The sequence below is a fragment of the Eutrema salsugineum genome, unplaced genomic scaffold (genome assembly GCF_000478725.1).
Source record: "Eutrema salsugineum unplaced genomic scaffold, Eutsalg1_0 scaffold_13, whole genome shotgun sequence".
Taxonomy (NCBI): Eukaryota; Viridiplantae; Streptophyta; class Magnoliopsida; order Brassicales; family Brassicaceae; genus Eutrema; species Eutrema salsugineum.
This window is the reverse complement of record NW_006256885.1, coordinates 519,644-533,992: the sequence shown is the minus strand read 5'-3', so window position 1 is coordinate 533,992 and position 14,349 is coordinate 519,644. Positions and strand designations below refer to the sequence as shown.

At 32.1% G+C, this 14,349-nt stretch overlaps 2 protein-coding genes and 1 pseudogene across 2 annotated transcripts; all 3 read right to left on the bottom strand.

The window, feature by feature from the left end:
- Positions 1–1,517: 1,517 nt before the first annotated feature.
- On the bottom strand, positions 1,518–2,262 carry LOC18023345 (uncharacterized protein At4g14450, chloroplastic). Its single transcript, XM_006406009.2, has one exon. The coding sequence runs from the start codon at positions 2,245–2,247 to the stop codon at positions 1,732–1,734; it is 516 nt and encodes a 171-aa protein (XP_006406072.1). The 5' UTR covers positions 2,248–2,262; the 3' UTR covers positions 1,518–1,731.
- A 3,248-nt stretch (positions 2,263–5,510) lies between these two features.
- Positions 5,511–6,291, bottom strand: LOC18023344 (annotated as a pseudogene).
- A 487-nt stretch (positions 6,292–6,778) lies between these two features.
- Positions 6,779–9,290, bottom strand: LOC18023343 (arogenate dehydrogenase 1, chloroplastic). The gene is made up of 2 exons (XM_006406007.2): positions 8,064–9,290; positions 6,779–7,956 (listed from the first exon to the last, which is right to left on the bottom strand). The coding sequence occupies exons 1-2, from the start codon at positions 9,143–9,145 to the stop codon at positions 7,038–7,040; spliced, it is 2,001 nt and encodes a 666-aa protein (XP_006406070.2). The 5' UTR covers positions 9,146–9,290; the 3' UTR covers positions 6,779–7,037.
- Between the last annotated feature and the right edge of the window lie 5,059 nt (positions 9,291–14,349).

Here is a 14,349-nt window from a genome sequence, read left to right as displayed (position 1 = left end):
TTGACTGTAAAATTTTTATAAATTAATATTTGATACATTAATAAATTCGATTAATTAATAATTTTTTTTTATTATAAATTTAAAATTTGACCAAATTAATCTCTTTATAAATTAATAATTTGCTAAACTAATAAAATTTGAGAGTTCTAATATTATTAATTTATAAAAAATTTACTGTATTTAGTTTTTGAATCTCTTTTTTTCTTAGTTTGTTAATGGATATTCTACTAAAAAATGAAAGTTATTATAAGCAGTCCAGCCCAGCCCTGCCTACCAAGCCCGTTAATGTTGGTGAGTTACTGATCCATTTTCAGTAACCATGAAATCAATTGAACCACTAGAATTACTAAACCGTTTTGATAGATACGAATCTATCAAGAAGAAGTTAAAAGGAGAAATGAAGAAAATAGGGTTGAAATCTCGATAGAGATTTAGAGTTTAGGTGAGAAGAGAAAAGAACGAGATGAGAAAGAAGATTATGGATTCAATCCATTTGTTTGATAATGATCATTTCGATAAGTCTTTACAAAGACAAGACGAGACTAAATACACGAGTATAGAAGACAATGACATAAATGATAAATAAGCTGAGATAATAAAAGACTTGGGCTTCGATCTTCTCAATCCGCAGGCCCAATAATAACCCAAGGTCTTTAGTGTTCGGGTCATAACACGTGTCTCCATGACTCCATCGGTGAGTTCTGTTTCAGTTATCTAAGACCATTTCCAATAGTTTCTCTCCTCATTTTTTCTTTCAAAATAAAATAAACTTAAAATGAAGTAGAATTTTATTTCAGTAATCTCCCTCCTTTTTCTTTCAAAAAAGAATATTCTAAATATATTATTTTCTTATTTTATTATTAATTGCAAACAACACCTATTATTTCTAAATTTATAAATTATACCTAACTATTTTAAAAAATTATAAAATTTAAGCAAACAAAATTCTTAATTTATATTAAAACATTTATTACATAAAGAAAATTACATAACATGACAATGAAAAAATTATATTTTTACGTTTTTATTTATAAAATTAATTAATATTTATTTATTATTATGTTTTAAAAACAATAATATTATATTTGTATAGTAAATAAAAGTTTAAAACTTTTTTTAGATATATATGAAGTATATATAAAACTATAAAGATCATTTTACAAATAAACAAAGCTAAAAAGTGAAATGAAGGATGAATAAAGTTTCCTCAAATTTGATGTAATACTGTTCATAAACTTATTTTTTCCCTCAAAATGATGTACTATTGGAGAAAAATTTTCTTTATTTTTTGATATTTTATCTCAAAATGAACAACCATTGGAGATGGTCTAAGTGAACTTGAATACTTTATCAATACAGTGTATTCTCGACCATTTTACAATTTTATCAAGTTAAAATTAACTAAAATAATTGTGACCACATTAAATGGTGTCCACACGTTTCCACGACGTTCCTCTTATATGCACTGGAACTATAACAATAATTGAATTAAACCGTCTACGAAAAGGACTGAACAATAACCAGAATCAGAAGAAACATGCTTATTTCAATAATCATTTTTTAATTATTATTATTAATTTATACGGAAATCGCGTTTTTCCAACCACAAACTACTAAAACGCGCGTTTGTTTAAAAACACTGTACTTTTAAACATCTGGGCCGTTAGATCTACACAGGTCCAAAAAACACTGTACTTTTAAACCGTTGGATCTTAAAACAAAAAAACAAATCTAAACCGGTACGAACGGTGGAACAAACGTCGATGATGGCTCGTAACAAAACGGCGCCGCCGGATGCTGCCATGTCTTGAAAACCGGCGTTTTCTCAACCGCAGTTTTCGTCTGATTCTCAACCGGCGGTTGCTCGTCGACCGGTGATTCGGGTGAAAGAGCTAACGGTGAGAGGAGAGGTATGGCCGTTTTCCAGTTATTCGCCGGAGCCGGAACGATTTTTAACGCCGGAGCTCGCTTTTGAAGACGACTGGGCTGCCGCCGATTGCCGGAATCTGAGCTGCAGCCCGGTCTCGCCATCGTTGTCGACATAAAGCGCGAATCAAAAGGGTGTTGAAGAAGGCTAAATAAGCGATTTCGAATCAAAGCTAGATTTGAGATTTCGTGGTTTTCCGAGAAAATCTGAGAGAGAAAAAGGGGGAAAGTTTCGATTTTTAGGGATTTGTAATATGTGAGAATAAAGATTCGTGTGCGTGTGTGTGTATATATATAAAGGCGTGTGCGTGTGTCATGCATGTAAATGGGTTTTTATGTGGACTAAACATAGTTTGTGTATGGTCAAAGATAATGAAAGAGATAAATTAGCTGTTTTATATATAACTATATATATATATATATTATAATTTGATCTTCTGTGGCTTTGCTGGATTTCCCAATCCTTGTCTCTTTTTGTTTCTTCTAAAATCTAAATTTTCCTACTTAATAATACTTTCTGTCTCTATTTTCTTCCACTAATTTCTCCTGTTTTTTTTTTTCTTTTTTGTAAATAGCCTACTAAAATCGTTTGGGTAAATAAGTTTGGAAGATATGAAAGAGAGGAATTAGCTGTTTCCTTAAAGTATACTACAACAATCGAAATATGTAACATAACGTTGAAATCGGCTGAAAGTGGAAATACATATCAACAAACCGGTATAATATATAGATATAATTGATTCAATTGTAGTCTGAGTGGTTTTGATATTTGATAACGTATTTGGATAATTCATACCATTTGATAAAACGCACCTATATTTTTTTGTTTGTCAATTTGATTTGTTTACTCAAAGTCTAAAACCAGTGGTAATATTTTTCTTTTCGGGTTGTTTCCCATTTCCAATAGATTAAAAAAGAAAAAGCGATGATTACGATGAAATAGTAATAAAGTAACCAAGGAACCGACGTTGAGAGGTGGGACAACTGCAAGTAGTATCCAATGGACTTGTTGTAACTGATACTTCATGCCACCGCCAGATTTTGACAGCTTCTCATTATCACCTTATTTTATATTGTTATTATTGTCCATTATATGTTATGCTTTATGAATTGAATATCTACCAAAATATATATGTAAGCATAAAACAGTTTGTAATGCCCTTCATGGTCTTTAGAGATCTTCTTCAAACTAGCTTCAATATTTTCAACAGGGTTGACAAATTAAGTAGAATTTGTATTCATATTCCCCGTTTAGCTAACGTATCCGTGCAATTATACATTCAATGGTGGAGAAACATAAGAATTAAGAAGTTTAGTGTTAGAAAGAAACACTTCTGATCGATCTCTTAATCATGTCAGAAAAATATTTTTGTTCACGTCCAAAATTCAAAGAATCAAAACCTATTTTCCAAGTGTTTATGTAAGCAAACTCCTTTTGTTCTTTTCGCCCTAGTTCTCTCTTCGTCACCTAGTCTCTCTCTACCTCAAAGATTTTTTTTTTTGTTGTTGCTAAATCTCTACCCCAGAGATATCCACAGACAGATAGAAAATTCTTTCTTGCTAAACCTATTTTCTCATCAACAAATTTGTCTTTTATTTTGACCAAAACGCATTTTGTCTCTTTAATACAAGCTCTTTATTGTCTTTGTTTACAGCTTTAACATTAGCCATAAAACTTGGTGGAGACGCTCTCTTCGAATCATACACCAACCTGTATGTACTTTCTAAACTGTACAAAGCATTTAAGCATATGTGTTGCAAAGAAATCCCACTTGTTTAAGTATTTTTATTTCAACGGTATTGTTTTATGATCTTCTATTGCATAAATTTCTATTGTCACAGCTTCATATCAGATTTCTTAGAGAAATGATTTCACAGTCTAAGGCATCAAAAAGGCCTGAAAACTAGTATAGTATGTATGTATATATATAATCACGACGTTTCATGTAGATTTATGAAAATAATCTGGTTGAACTAAAAGTTAGTAATTTAGAAGAAAAAAAGGTTAAAATGTAAGAAGAAAGTAAAGTTTTTACCAACATATAGAGGGCTACATCGATCTAATAAGCGCTGAAATTTATTAATACACACATCGGTGATAAAAAAGTATTACATTTTTTTATTTATTTGAAATGTGGTTATTCTTCTTTTTATTATTTTTCAAATATTCACGTTTTAAATAGAAAATTTTAAATTATTTACTATTAATGCGTTCAAATTATTAGTATAAAATAAAACATCATCAATATAGTATTTTTAAAAATCAATAAATATTCTGTATCAGCTCTATTCAAACTTTTGAATTTATTTTTTGCTGTTCTATCATTTTGTCACACCAATAATTGTTTAACATACAATGAAGTCAATTTTGTTGACGAATGACTACGTTCTACGTACGTACATTTATCGCTGATCCGCTGAAATATTAAAACTTGAAGCATCAAGAAATTGATTAAGTTAAGGGTAAGTTAATGTCTATTCTCTTTGACGTCAAACGTGATAACGTCGATAGGTTGAATGTGGCGTTTTCTTTGATATGACTTGCAAACTAACTCTTGCAATACATTTTTATACGCTTTCTGGCGTAGGATTTGGAATTGCATTGGTTACTTCAAGAGAAAAAATAAGAAAAGAAATTCCAAAATACTATTATACAGAAAGTTTTCAAACTATAAATAAAGTAAGTATGTACTTATATTTCACGTTCCCATTTTATCAACCCTTTATGTAAAATTCTTCTTTTATTCAGTGACTTATTCGGTTTACCATTTTCTCTGGTTTACGAAACATTTTTAGTCAAGATTATTTGATTACGATTGAAATCCAATCTAACATACACATATCCAACAACCCACACGTAGGACCTATGTCATCATGAAAGTTTACTCATGTACAACACTGTGACTACAAATTGGGAGAAAGGGGAAGCAGCAACTGCATAGGCCAAAAAACAAAACAAAAAATCTCCGGTGGAGATGTGTATAATTCTTGAACATCCGGGGAGATAATGAGGAGAAAAAACTTTGATATGAATACTCGGAAGCACGTCATTGGTTGTACAAAGTGTTCAACCTCCACGTATGCACTTCTCTTAATCTTTAAATACTTTCCTCTTTGGATTAAACTTGCTATATATTTCGATTTTACCCCATTTCTTTAGTTTATTGAAATACCGACCCACAAATCTGTTTTGTGCTTAAGGACACTCAATAGCAACTAAAATGGGAAAAAGACTCCGATAGTAAAAGCAAACTAGTGTCCACTAAACCCTTAGACCAGATTTGTTTAGTGAAAGTGTTCAATGGCATATGATCTTTTGCAATTTGCTCTCAAATACTGAAATACTTGAACAACTTTTGTAGCAAATTTGGTTCCTAGATTTTTGTTTTGTAGTTGTTGTACTTGTACGTGAAGTCACTTTCTTCGTAAGTTAACAATACAATAATGGAACCAGGAAACATAAGGGAAACATTGGATCAAAACTAATATCAATTTCTAATTTAACAATAAGCTCAAAAAAAGGAACTGACATAATGATAATGAGAACTACCGATGTAAGGAAATGAGTTTGTGAAGTTCATCTTTCAGTTTGCTTTGGCTTTAGAAGTTGAGGTCTTATCATCTTCTGTCTCCTTCTCCTTGTTCTTCTCTCCCTCCTCGAGGTTGTCGATACTATGCTTCAATCCAATGTAATAGAGCAACACTCCGATTGACGTCAAGTTCTGCAAATCAATCAAAATATTCGTTAATTAATATTGTAACTCGATCATGAGATCATTGTATGAATTTACGCGGTAATTAACAAAGTTAAATAACCTGAGTGAAGTTGTTCAAATTGTTCGGGAAAGGAATCACAGTTGAGAGAATTTGTGTTGCGAGCTTAATCAAGAAAACATGTTTTGAGATCAAGATCTTTTGTTAAAAAAAAAAAAAATAGACAAACATTTTCTCAAGATAGAGATTTATGTTTTTACCAAGAAGTGCTGGGATGGATTGTCCGAAGATGAACCATAAAGCTGCAGCCCCCTTTGCGCCTATAAGCGAAAACTCTAGAAGTAGAACATCGAACGCGACCACTTGCATTCCAGTGTAAAACGTGAGAACCTTAGAACCATATTTGGTCATTACATTCACTGCTGGTCCAATCTTCTTTTCGAGAGGTCCACCATCGCCAAAATGATCAGCGTAACAAATAGAGACGTGGACCAAAGGTGAAGTCATCAAGCCTTCCTAGAAGACGACCAAATCGAAGAATAAAATTCTTACTCTTAGAATGCAGATATGAGAAAACACAGAGGCAAATGCCATTCTCCCGAAGAAAGCGATGGCTGGCATTGACTTTTTTAAGGTTGTGCACATCATGTTCTTAAGGTTGTGCACATCATGTTCTTGACGTTCGACATACTCGAATTGTGTTCTTGATGTCAATGTTAGCTATAAAATCTGACTAAGATAGTGGTAAAAACAGAAAAAAACTTCAAATCAGCATTGAGAAACAAGAATAGAGAAGAATCTTGATGAGAATCATTAATCAAGCCAATAACTCTACAAACAAACTAAATTTATTTTCTGAAAAAAGCATAACAGTAACATTTTTTTGCATAACCTGTTGTTTCCTTAGTGTAAGAACTAATCAAAAACAAGAATTCGGATGTTGATTAGGGGCAAAGATATTTACTTGTTTGAAAAGTAAAGCTTTACTGATCTTGTAGCATATTAATTTGAAGAAGTAAATAAATAGAAAATATGTGCTTGAAGATGGATAAAAGAGAGAAAAAATGTACTTTTTTCAGAAACCTGTAGACCAAATAAAAGTAAGTGAAACAATTCCCAGAAACCAAGTTTTTGTTTGAACTTTTATTTCTGTATAACATTTAAAACCAATTAGGAATGTGAAGCCCTTATAGAGGACAATAGACCAACTAAAGGGTCAAATAAAGATACAATGACCCAACGATTTTCTCCAAAGTAAAAACGTCAATTTCAAACTGAGCTAAGTGAAAATTGAGTTGAAGAAAAATTGTAGTCGAGGAGCAAAACTGCGTGAACAATTGACTTTATCTATTTTATAGCTTAGTCGTCGTTGGCGAAGATGATCTAGCAAAATCAGCTCATCTGAAAGTTGACAAGCCAGTAGTCTCCAACATGATTTGAGTATCTCTATCATTCCCAAACAGCTGTTTATGCAGAAGACGATGTAATCGTCCAAAGAGCTGTTTCTTCAATGATTTAAAAGCCAAATCGAACCTCTCAAGCTGTTCCATTGCATTAGGATTGTATAAAAACAGTCCATAATAAAGATCAAAGCTGTCACCAGCAGTATTCTCCACCAATTTTAGCAACGTCTCATAACCTTTGGTATCGACAGGAGTTGATACCAAGCTCAGCTTCTCCAGAACCCTACCTACAGTGTGTGTTATAAACTGCGATCCAGCAGCATGCCAATCATGTTCAGCACACGACATCTCCACCATAAAACATCCCTCACGAGCAAAAATATCGAGAAAACTGTCACACCTAGATGTTCTTCTATCATCTTTTCCGATCCTAACTTTATCAAACACAAAGGAAAGACCTTTCCACCCATTTTTACCACTCTCTGGTCCAAACATGGGATGTGTACACAAAATATCAAAATCCTGTGGGAGAGTTTGAAGAAAGGAATTCCTGGGGAACTCTTTTACAGAAAGCACATCCACAAAAAGTGTGCTTCTCTTCAGTCTCTGAAAAGGGAGTGACTTGAGAACTTTTTCAGTCGAGAGGATTGATGTACAAAGAAGAATAACTTCAGGATGCTCTTCAAATAGATCATCAATGTCTGGTATATACAAGACACCCAGCTTCGCAGCTTCATCAGTGTAGTCAGTTCTCGAATAAGCTAACACCGTGTGACCCTGCCTAACCATCGTTTTCGCTAGAAACTGTCCAAAGTTTCCAAACCCGATTATACCAATCTTGAGCCTCGAACTGTCATTGACGCTGCTAGAGAGCTCGGCGTTATATTCATACTTCAAAATAACATCTTTTGACCTGCAAGATTACAAGTTTATAAGCATGTGAAACAAACTAATGCATCTTAATTCAAGAGACGTCTAAATCAGGCAAAAGATTTCCAGAAAATGCAAGCAGAAGTGTACCTAATCGTATCCAAAGAAGCATCATTTTCATGACCATTTGGAAAAACAAGAGCTCTCTGTGTTTCACCTTCAAAGAGCTGCTTCCTCACAACACCATGAAGTCGACCAAAAAGTTCCTTACGCAACGCTTGGAAAGCCAAATCCATCCTCTCTAGCATCTCCAACGAGTTCTTATTATACACAAACAACCCATAGTACAAATCGAAGCTATCCCCACGAGTATTCTCAGCTAAATCAAGCAATGCCTCATACCCTTTAGTGTTAATCGGCGTAGATTGCAATTTCAGCATATCCAAAACCCTACCCACTGTATGCGTTATGAACTGCGATCCAGCAGCATACCTATCATGATCTGCACAGCTCATCTCAACCATCTCACATCCTTCACGCTCGAAGATCGCCAAAAAATCCTCACACCTTGAAACCCTCGAGCTATCTTCGCCGATCCTAACCTTGTCGTAGACGAATCGTAAACCTCGCCATCCGCGATTCGAACTCTTCACACTCTGGGGACCAAACATTGGGTGCGTGCAGAGAGTATCGAAATCTTCGGGTAAGTATTGAAGGAGGAGAGTCTTTGCAAACTCTTTAACGGAGAGAACATCGACAAAGAGTGTGTTACGACGGAGTCTCTGAAACGGCAGCGTTTTGAGTACATTCTCGGTGGAGAGGATTGAAGTACAGAGTAAAACGACGTCGGGGTGACGCTCGCAGAGATCGTGAAGATCTGTGAAGAAGGAGACGCCGAGACGGCGAGCGGCGGCGGAGTGATCAGATCTGGAATAAGCGAAGAGAATGTGGCCTTGGGAAACTAGTGTTTCCGCGAGGAATTGACCGTAGTTGCCAAATCCGATAATGGCGATTTGCAGAGGCGGAATTGAATTAACTGGTTTGGGATTGAGAGGGTTATCGTTAGAGACGGCGGAGATGGAGAGGCGACAAGTGGTGGTGGGATTAGGTGGGCGGAGAGAGAGAGAAGAGAGCATGGTAATGGAGGAGAGAGAAGGAAAGGAGTGAGGAGGTTTGGTGAGGAGGTTTGGGAAGAGAGAGTAGTGAGGGAGAAGATGGGAATGAGAGATCATTGGAAAGGAAACGAAGGAGTTATGAAGATGATGATGATTTTGGGGAAGAAGATTTTTATGACTTCGGCTGCCATTTTTCTAGACAGAAGATCAGTGGAGGTGTTTGCAGTCTGCACGTTGGGTTGAAATTAAAATAAAGAACGCAGTGTCGTGGAAAACTCTTGCCTAAAACTATGTGTGTATATATAAAGGCGTGTGCGTGTGTCGGTAAATGGGTTTTTATCATTTTATGTGGATTACACATATGTAGTTTGTGTATGGTTGAAGATCATGAAAGAGATAAATTAGCTGTTTATATATATATACACACATAGTTTTGCTGGATTTCCCAGTCCTTCCGTTTCTTTTTGTTTCTTCTAAAATGTATATTTTCCTACTTAATAATATACATACTTTCTGTTTGCGACAGAAAAAAAAAAATTTCTGTTTCTATTTTCTTCCACTAATTTTCTCTTGTATTTTATTTTTGTCTTTTTTTAGTAGCCTACTAAAATCGTTTGGGTAACGTAAGTTTGAAAAATATGAAAGAGAGGAATTAGCTGTTTTCTTAAGTATACTACAACAATCGAAATAGTTTTTTTTTTCTCTTCATTCAAAACGTTGAAATCGGCTGAAATTGGAAATACAGTTAAACTTCTATAAATTAATAACGTCAAGATTACAATATTCTATTAATTTATCAAGTTACAGATATATTTGGATAATTCATCCCATTTGATAAAATGCACCTAGATTTTTTTGTTGTCAATTTGATTTGTTAAAGTCTAAAGGGATAATTAAATGAATAACCAAATCTTAATAAAGTGTAAAAAATATAATAGATATACCAAAATTAAGCAAGTAACAATTGATCAGTTTTTTGGATAATTTTGTTATTTTTAACACATACATAGACAGTTTATGTATAACACATATTGTTACCCCATAGATTTTTTTTTTTCTGTTAGAAACATCTTATTAATAAATTCAATTTTATATATTTACACAAAAATACTGATTTATTTTCATGTCTAATATGATTTGAATTTTAAAAACTAACACAATTTTTACCATACGTGAATAGTATCACCTATAACATAACAAGTCTATTTTTATCAATAGTAAGTCTTTTTGTTTTTTTTAATCAGATATACCTTTTGAAGGCTTTATTGCTAAAAATCCAAAATTTATTGTTTACTCGACAGTAAAGCTTAGAATCCATTTATTTGGAGCTTTTCGAGTCACTTGAGAAATAGCTCACCATTAAAAAAAAAACTAAGTTTTGATGATATTAGTGATGGAGCTAGTCACTAAATAGTTTTCCTTAAGACAATAGACGTTCTATACATATATAAAAATTAGCAAATAGAAAAATAGCAAAATTGCAAGTTATATAGATTTTCCATAGAAAGAAAAAAAATGTACATAATTTTTTTGAACATTTTGTTCATCCATATATTAAATCATCATTTACAATGTACCAATATATTATTCTACAAAAAGTTTGATTCAATGACGTGATAACTTAGCTAATTACGAGCAATGTTCTATACACCAAAAATATTGTTTTTTATACATAAAAATAGAATTTCTATACAAAATATGTCTGAATTTTAGATCCATTTACAATTCAATTCGATTCAATATCCAGATCCATATATTAAGGTCCAACAATTTAAGAATCACCAATTGAATAACAAGGGTTTCATAGGAAGGTTAACGTCTTCGTTGATGGAAGGAATCAGGAGAGAACGAGCGAAGCCGTAAACGAGTTGAGAATTATCAGATGATAAGGAAAATGAGGTAAATGATGAATTTTTGCTGGAAAAAGATCAATGAATTTAATGAATAAAAATAAAAAATAGTTTGAAGGTGGAGCTCCACATGTACAGAAGGAATTGGCTCAATCAGGACCTTAGATTTAAGGAGGAAGGAGCTGCCAGATGATTTGAGTCCACAGTGAAGAAACTTGACAAGATGCAATGGAACGGCGAGATGCTAAGCAGCAGTGGCGAGACAAGAGAACAGCTGATCGGATGAAAATAATGATGCTCAAACCAAAATTGTTTACGTTTCCGTTATTTTCTCTTTTTTGGTATCAGAGAAACTGGTGGAGGTGGTGATAATCCACTCTCGTCATTATTAGATGCCTTAATATTATAATTGGGATCCAACTGAGTTTTGTTGGAACTTTGCATTGTCCGTATCTATGTGAGGGAAAAAAAAATAGAATAAAAGAGATGAAAGAGAATGAAGATATATATGTGATTAAAGTTAAAATTGGTATTCATAATATATAGAGAATGTTGGTTTTAGTTTATTTTTTGGTTAGTTTGTTTAATATTTTTTTGATGAATATTGAATGCAATTTCCTAAGTCTAATAAATCTCAAAGTCTAAGACCAGTTGTAATATTTTTCTTTCGGGTTGTTTCCCATTTGCAATATATTTATAAAAAAAAAGCGATGATTACGATGAAATAGTAATAAAGTAACCAATGAACCGACGTTGAGAGGTGGGACAACTGCGATTAGTAATCCAATGGATGTGGGAATTATGTGGGATGTGGGCAAAACTGCAAAAGAAAAATACATGCCATTTATAAGAAAAGTGTAATAGTTATATGGGTTTAGGTTTATTTGAAACATAGACGTTACTAAATATTAAGCTCAGTCATTAAAATTCAATTAACAAATAAGTCAATCACTATGGCCTTATGTTTTACGTTTTTTTGTTAGCTAATAAGTGGACCAATTTATGTTGGTATAGTTATATTGATGGATTGAATTGAATGCGGTTTTAATTTTTGTTTTTTTTTTGGCTTAAAAGAAAGATGCTATTGATGTTACATGATTTTTTTTCTAATACGTTGAATGAATTCAATGTATTTTAGTTATGTAGATTAAATAAAAAGTCAATCATTATGGCCTTATGTTTTAAGTTTTTTTGTTACTAATTAGTGGACCAATTTATGTTGGTATAAATATATTGATGTATTGAATTGAATGAGGTTTTATTTTTTTTTATTTTTTTACTTAAGAAAAAGATGTTACATGTTTTTTTTTAAAAATAGGTTGAATGAATTCAGTGTAATTTAATTATGTAGATTAAATAAAATAGATTTTTTTTATAAAATAAAATGAGAATGTCAAATGGTCCAATAGGAAAAAAGTGAAACCCTTCTTTTATATATATGATTTGTAATGTGGTTATTTTTTATTATTTGTCAAATATTCACGTTTTAAATAGAAAATCTTTTATTATTTACTATTAATGCGTTCAAACTATAAGTAAAACATAAAACATCATCAATATAGTAGTTTTAAAAACCAATAATTATTCTGTATCAGCTCTATTCAAACTTTGAATTTATTGTTTGCTGTTCTTCACACTAACATACAATGAAGTCAAATTTGTTGACGAATGACTACGTTCTACATATAGTAACACTTCTATAAATTAATAATGTTGGGACCATAATAATTTATTAATTCATCGTGGTATTAATTTATCTATAAATTAATAATTATTAATTTATAAAGAAAATTTGCTTTTCGCAAACAATTTTCTAAAAATTTCTTTGTAACAATATTAGATTTTAAAATTGTAACAAATTTTATGATATAAATTATGATAGAAAATCATAACTATCACAAGAAAATAGTTTTTAACACCATATTGGATTGTCCGTATAAAAAAAAAAAGTTCATAAGTTTAAAATTTATAAAAAAAACTATGGCTACTATCAATATTACTGATGATAAAATTAAAGATAACACTACAATACATTTACAAACATTTAAAGGTAAGAAAATCAATTATCACATCAAAAAATCATCATAAATGTTGGATGTATATAGTAAAAGAGCAATAAAAGCTACTGATATAATAATTAGAGAGATGAAAACCAATGAAATTTCAACTTTAAGTAAAAACAAATTTTAGAATATTGTATTTAGATATATTTGCATAACTTTATATTATTATTAATTTATGTTTTTGTTGAGACCATACATAAGAATTTCAAAAAAATATTATCTTATTATCTTATCGAATTTAATGGATTTTTCCATTGACCCGATTTGGAATCAACAAAATTTATTAATTTATAGTGATTATTAATTTATCGAGTATTGATATATAGATGTTTTATGGTACTTTCATTTATTATACATTTATCGCTGATCAGCTGAAATATTAAAACTTAAACATCAAGAAATTGATTAGTTAATGCCTATTATCTTTGACGTCAAAACGTGATAACGTCGATAGGTTGAATGTTGCGTTTTCTTTGATATGACTTGTAAACTAACTCTTGCAATACATTTTTATACGCTTTCTGGCCTAGGAATTCCAAAATTTTTTGATAATACAAAATACTATTATACAGAAAATAAAAGAAAATAAAAGAAATTCTAAAATATTATTATACAGAAAGTTTTCAAACTATAATTAAAATAAGTCTGTACTTCCATTTTATCAACCCTTTATGTCAAATTCTTCTTTTATTCAGTGACTTCTTTTTTTTTTTTTAATTCCGCAACCTTTTAAATTTAAAGACATTGTTGAAATACAATATTAAACACGCAGACATGAAAAGGGAAGAGAACAAGAAAAAAATACAAGATACAAAACTGAAACTCGCGCAAAACAGGAATATGGAGATATGTGTCAAAGTAATTTGCGGAAGTCCTTTATTCATCAGCCTAAAGGCACATATATATACAAGTACATTAGTCAATCTTAAGTTAGAAACTAGCAATGTGGGACAAATTACTCTAATAATTCTAATAACTAACTATACAGGGCCCAATAAGTCTAATATCTCCTAATATCTCTTAATACCCCCCCCTCAAGTTGGAGCATGGAGATCTCGAATGCCCAACTTGCACAAAATTCCTTTGAATGGACGTCCTCCAAGTGCTTTAGTGAAGATATCCGCCAACTGTTGAGTAGTAGAAACATGTTGGGTCTGAACAATTCCAGCCTGTATATCGTCTCGAATGAAATGACAATCAATCTCCACATGCTTCGTTCTCTCATGAAACACAGGATTAGCTGCAATATGAAGCGCAGACTGGCTGTCACAATATAATCTATTTGGACCAGAATGTGCAATACCCATTGTTAACAACACACTCTTTAACCACTTCAACTCCTTCAATGCCAAAACCATAGCTCGATACTCTGCTTCAGTTTGAAGAGCATGATACAACATCTTGCTTC

Excerpts from the sequence above, each read along its gene's own strand:
- LOC18023345 (XM_006406009.2), bottom strand. The coding sequence starts at position 2,247 with ATGCATGACACACGCACACGCCTTTATATATATACACACACACGCACA.
- LOC18023343 (XM_006406007.2), bottom strand. The coding sequence starts at position 9,145 with ATGATCTCTCATTCCCATCTTCTCCCTCACTACTCTCTCTTCCCAAAC. Across the intron at positions 7,957-8,063 it reads GCTTCTTTGGATACGATTAG|GTCAAAAGATGTTATTTTGA; the intron begins GTACACTTCTGC and ends GTAATCTTGCAG.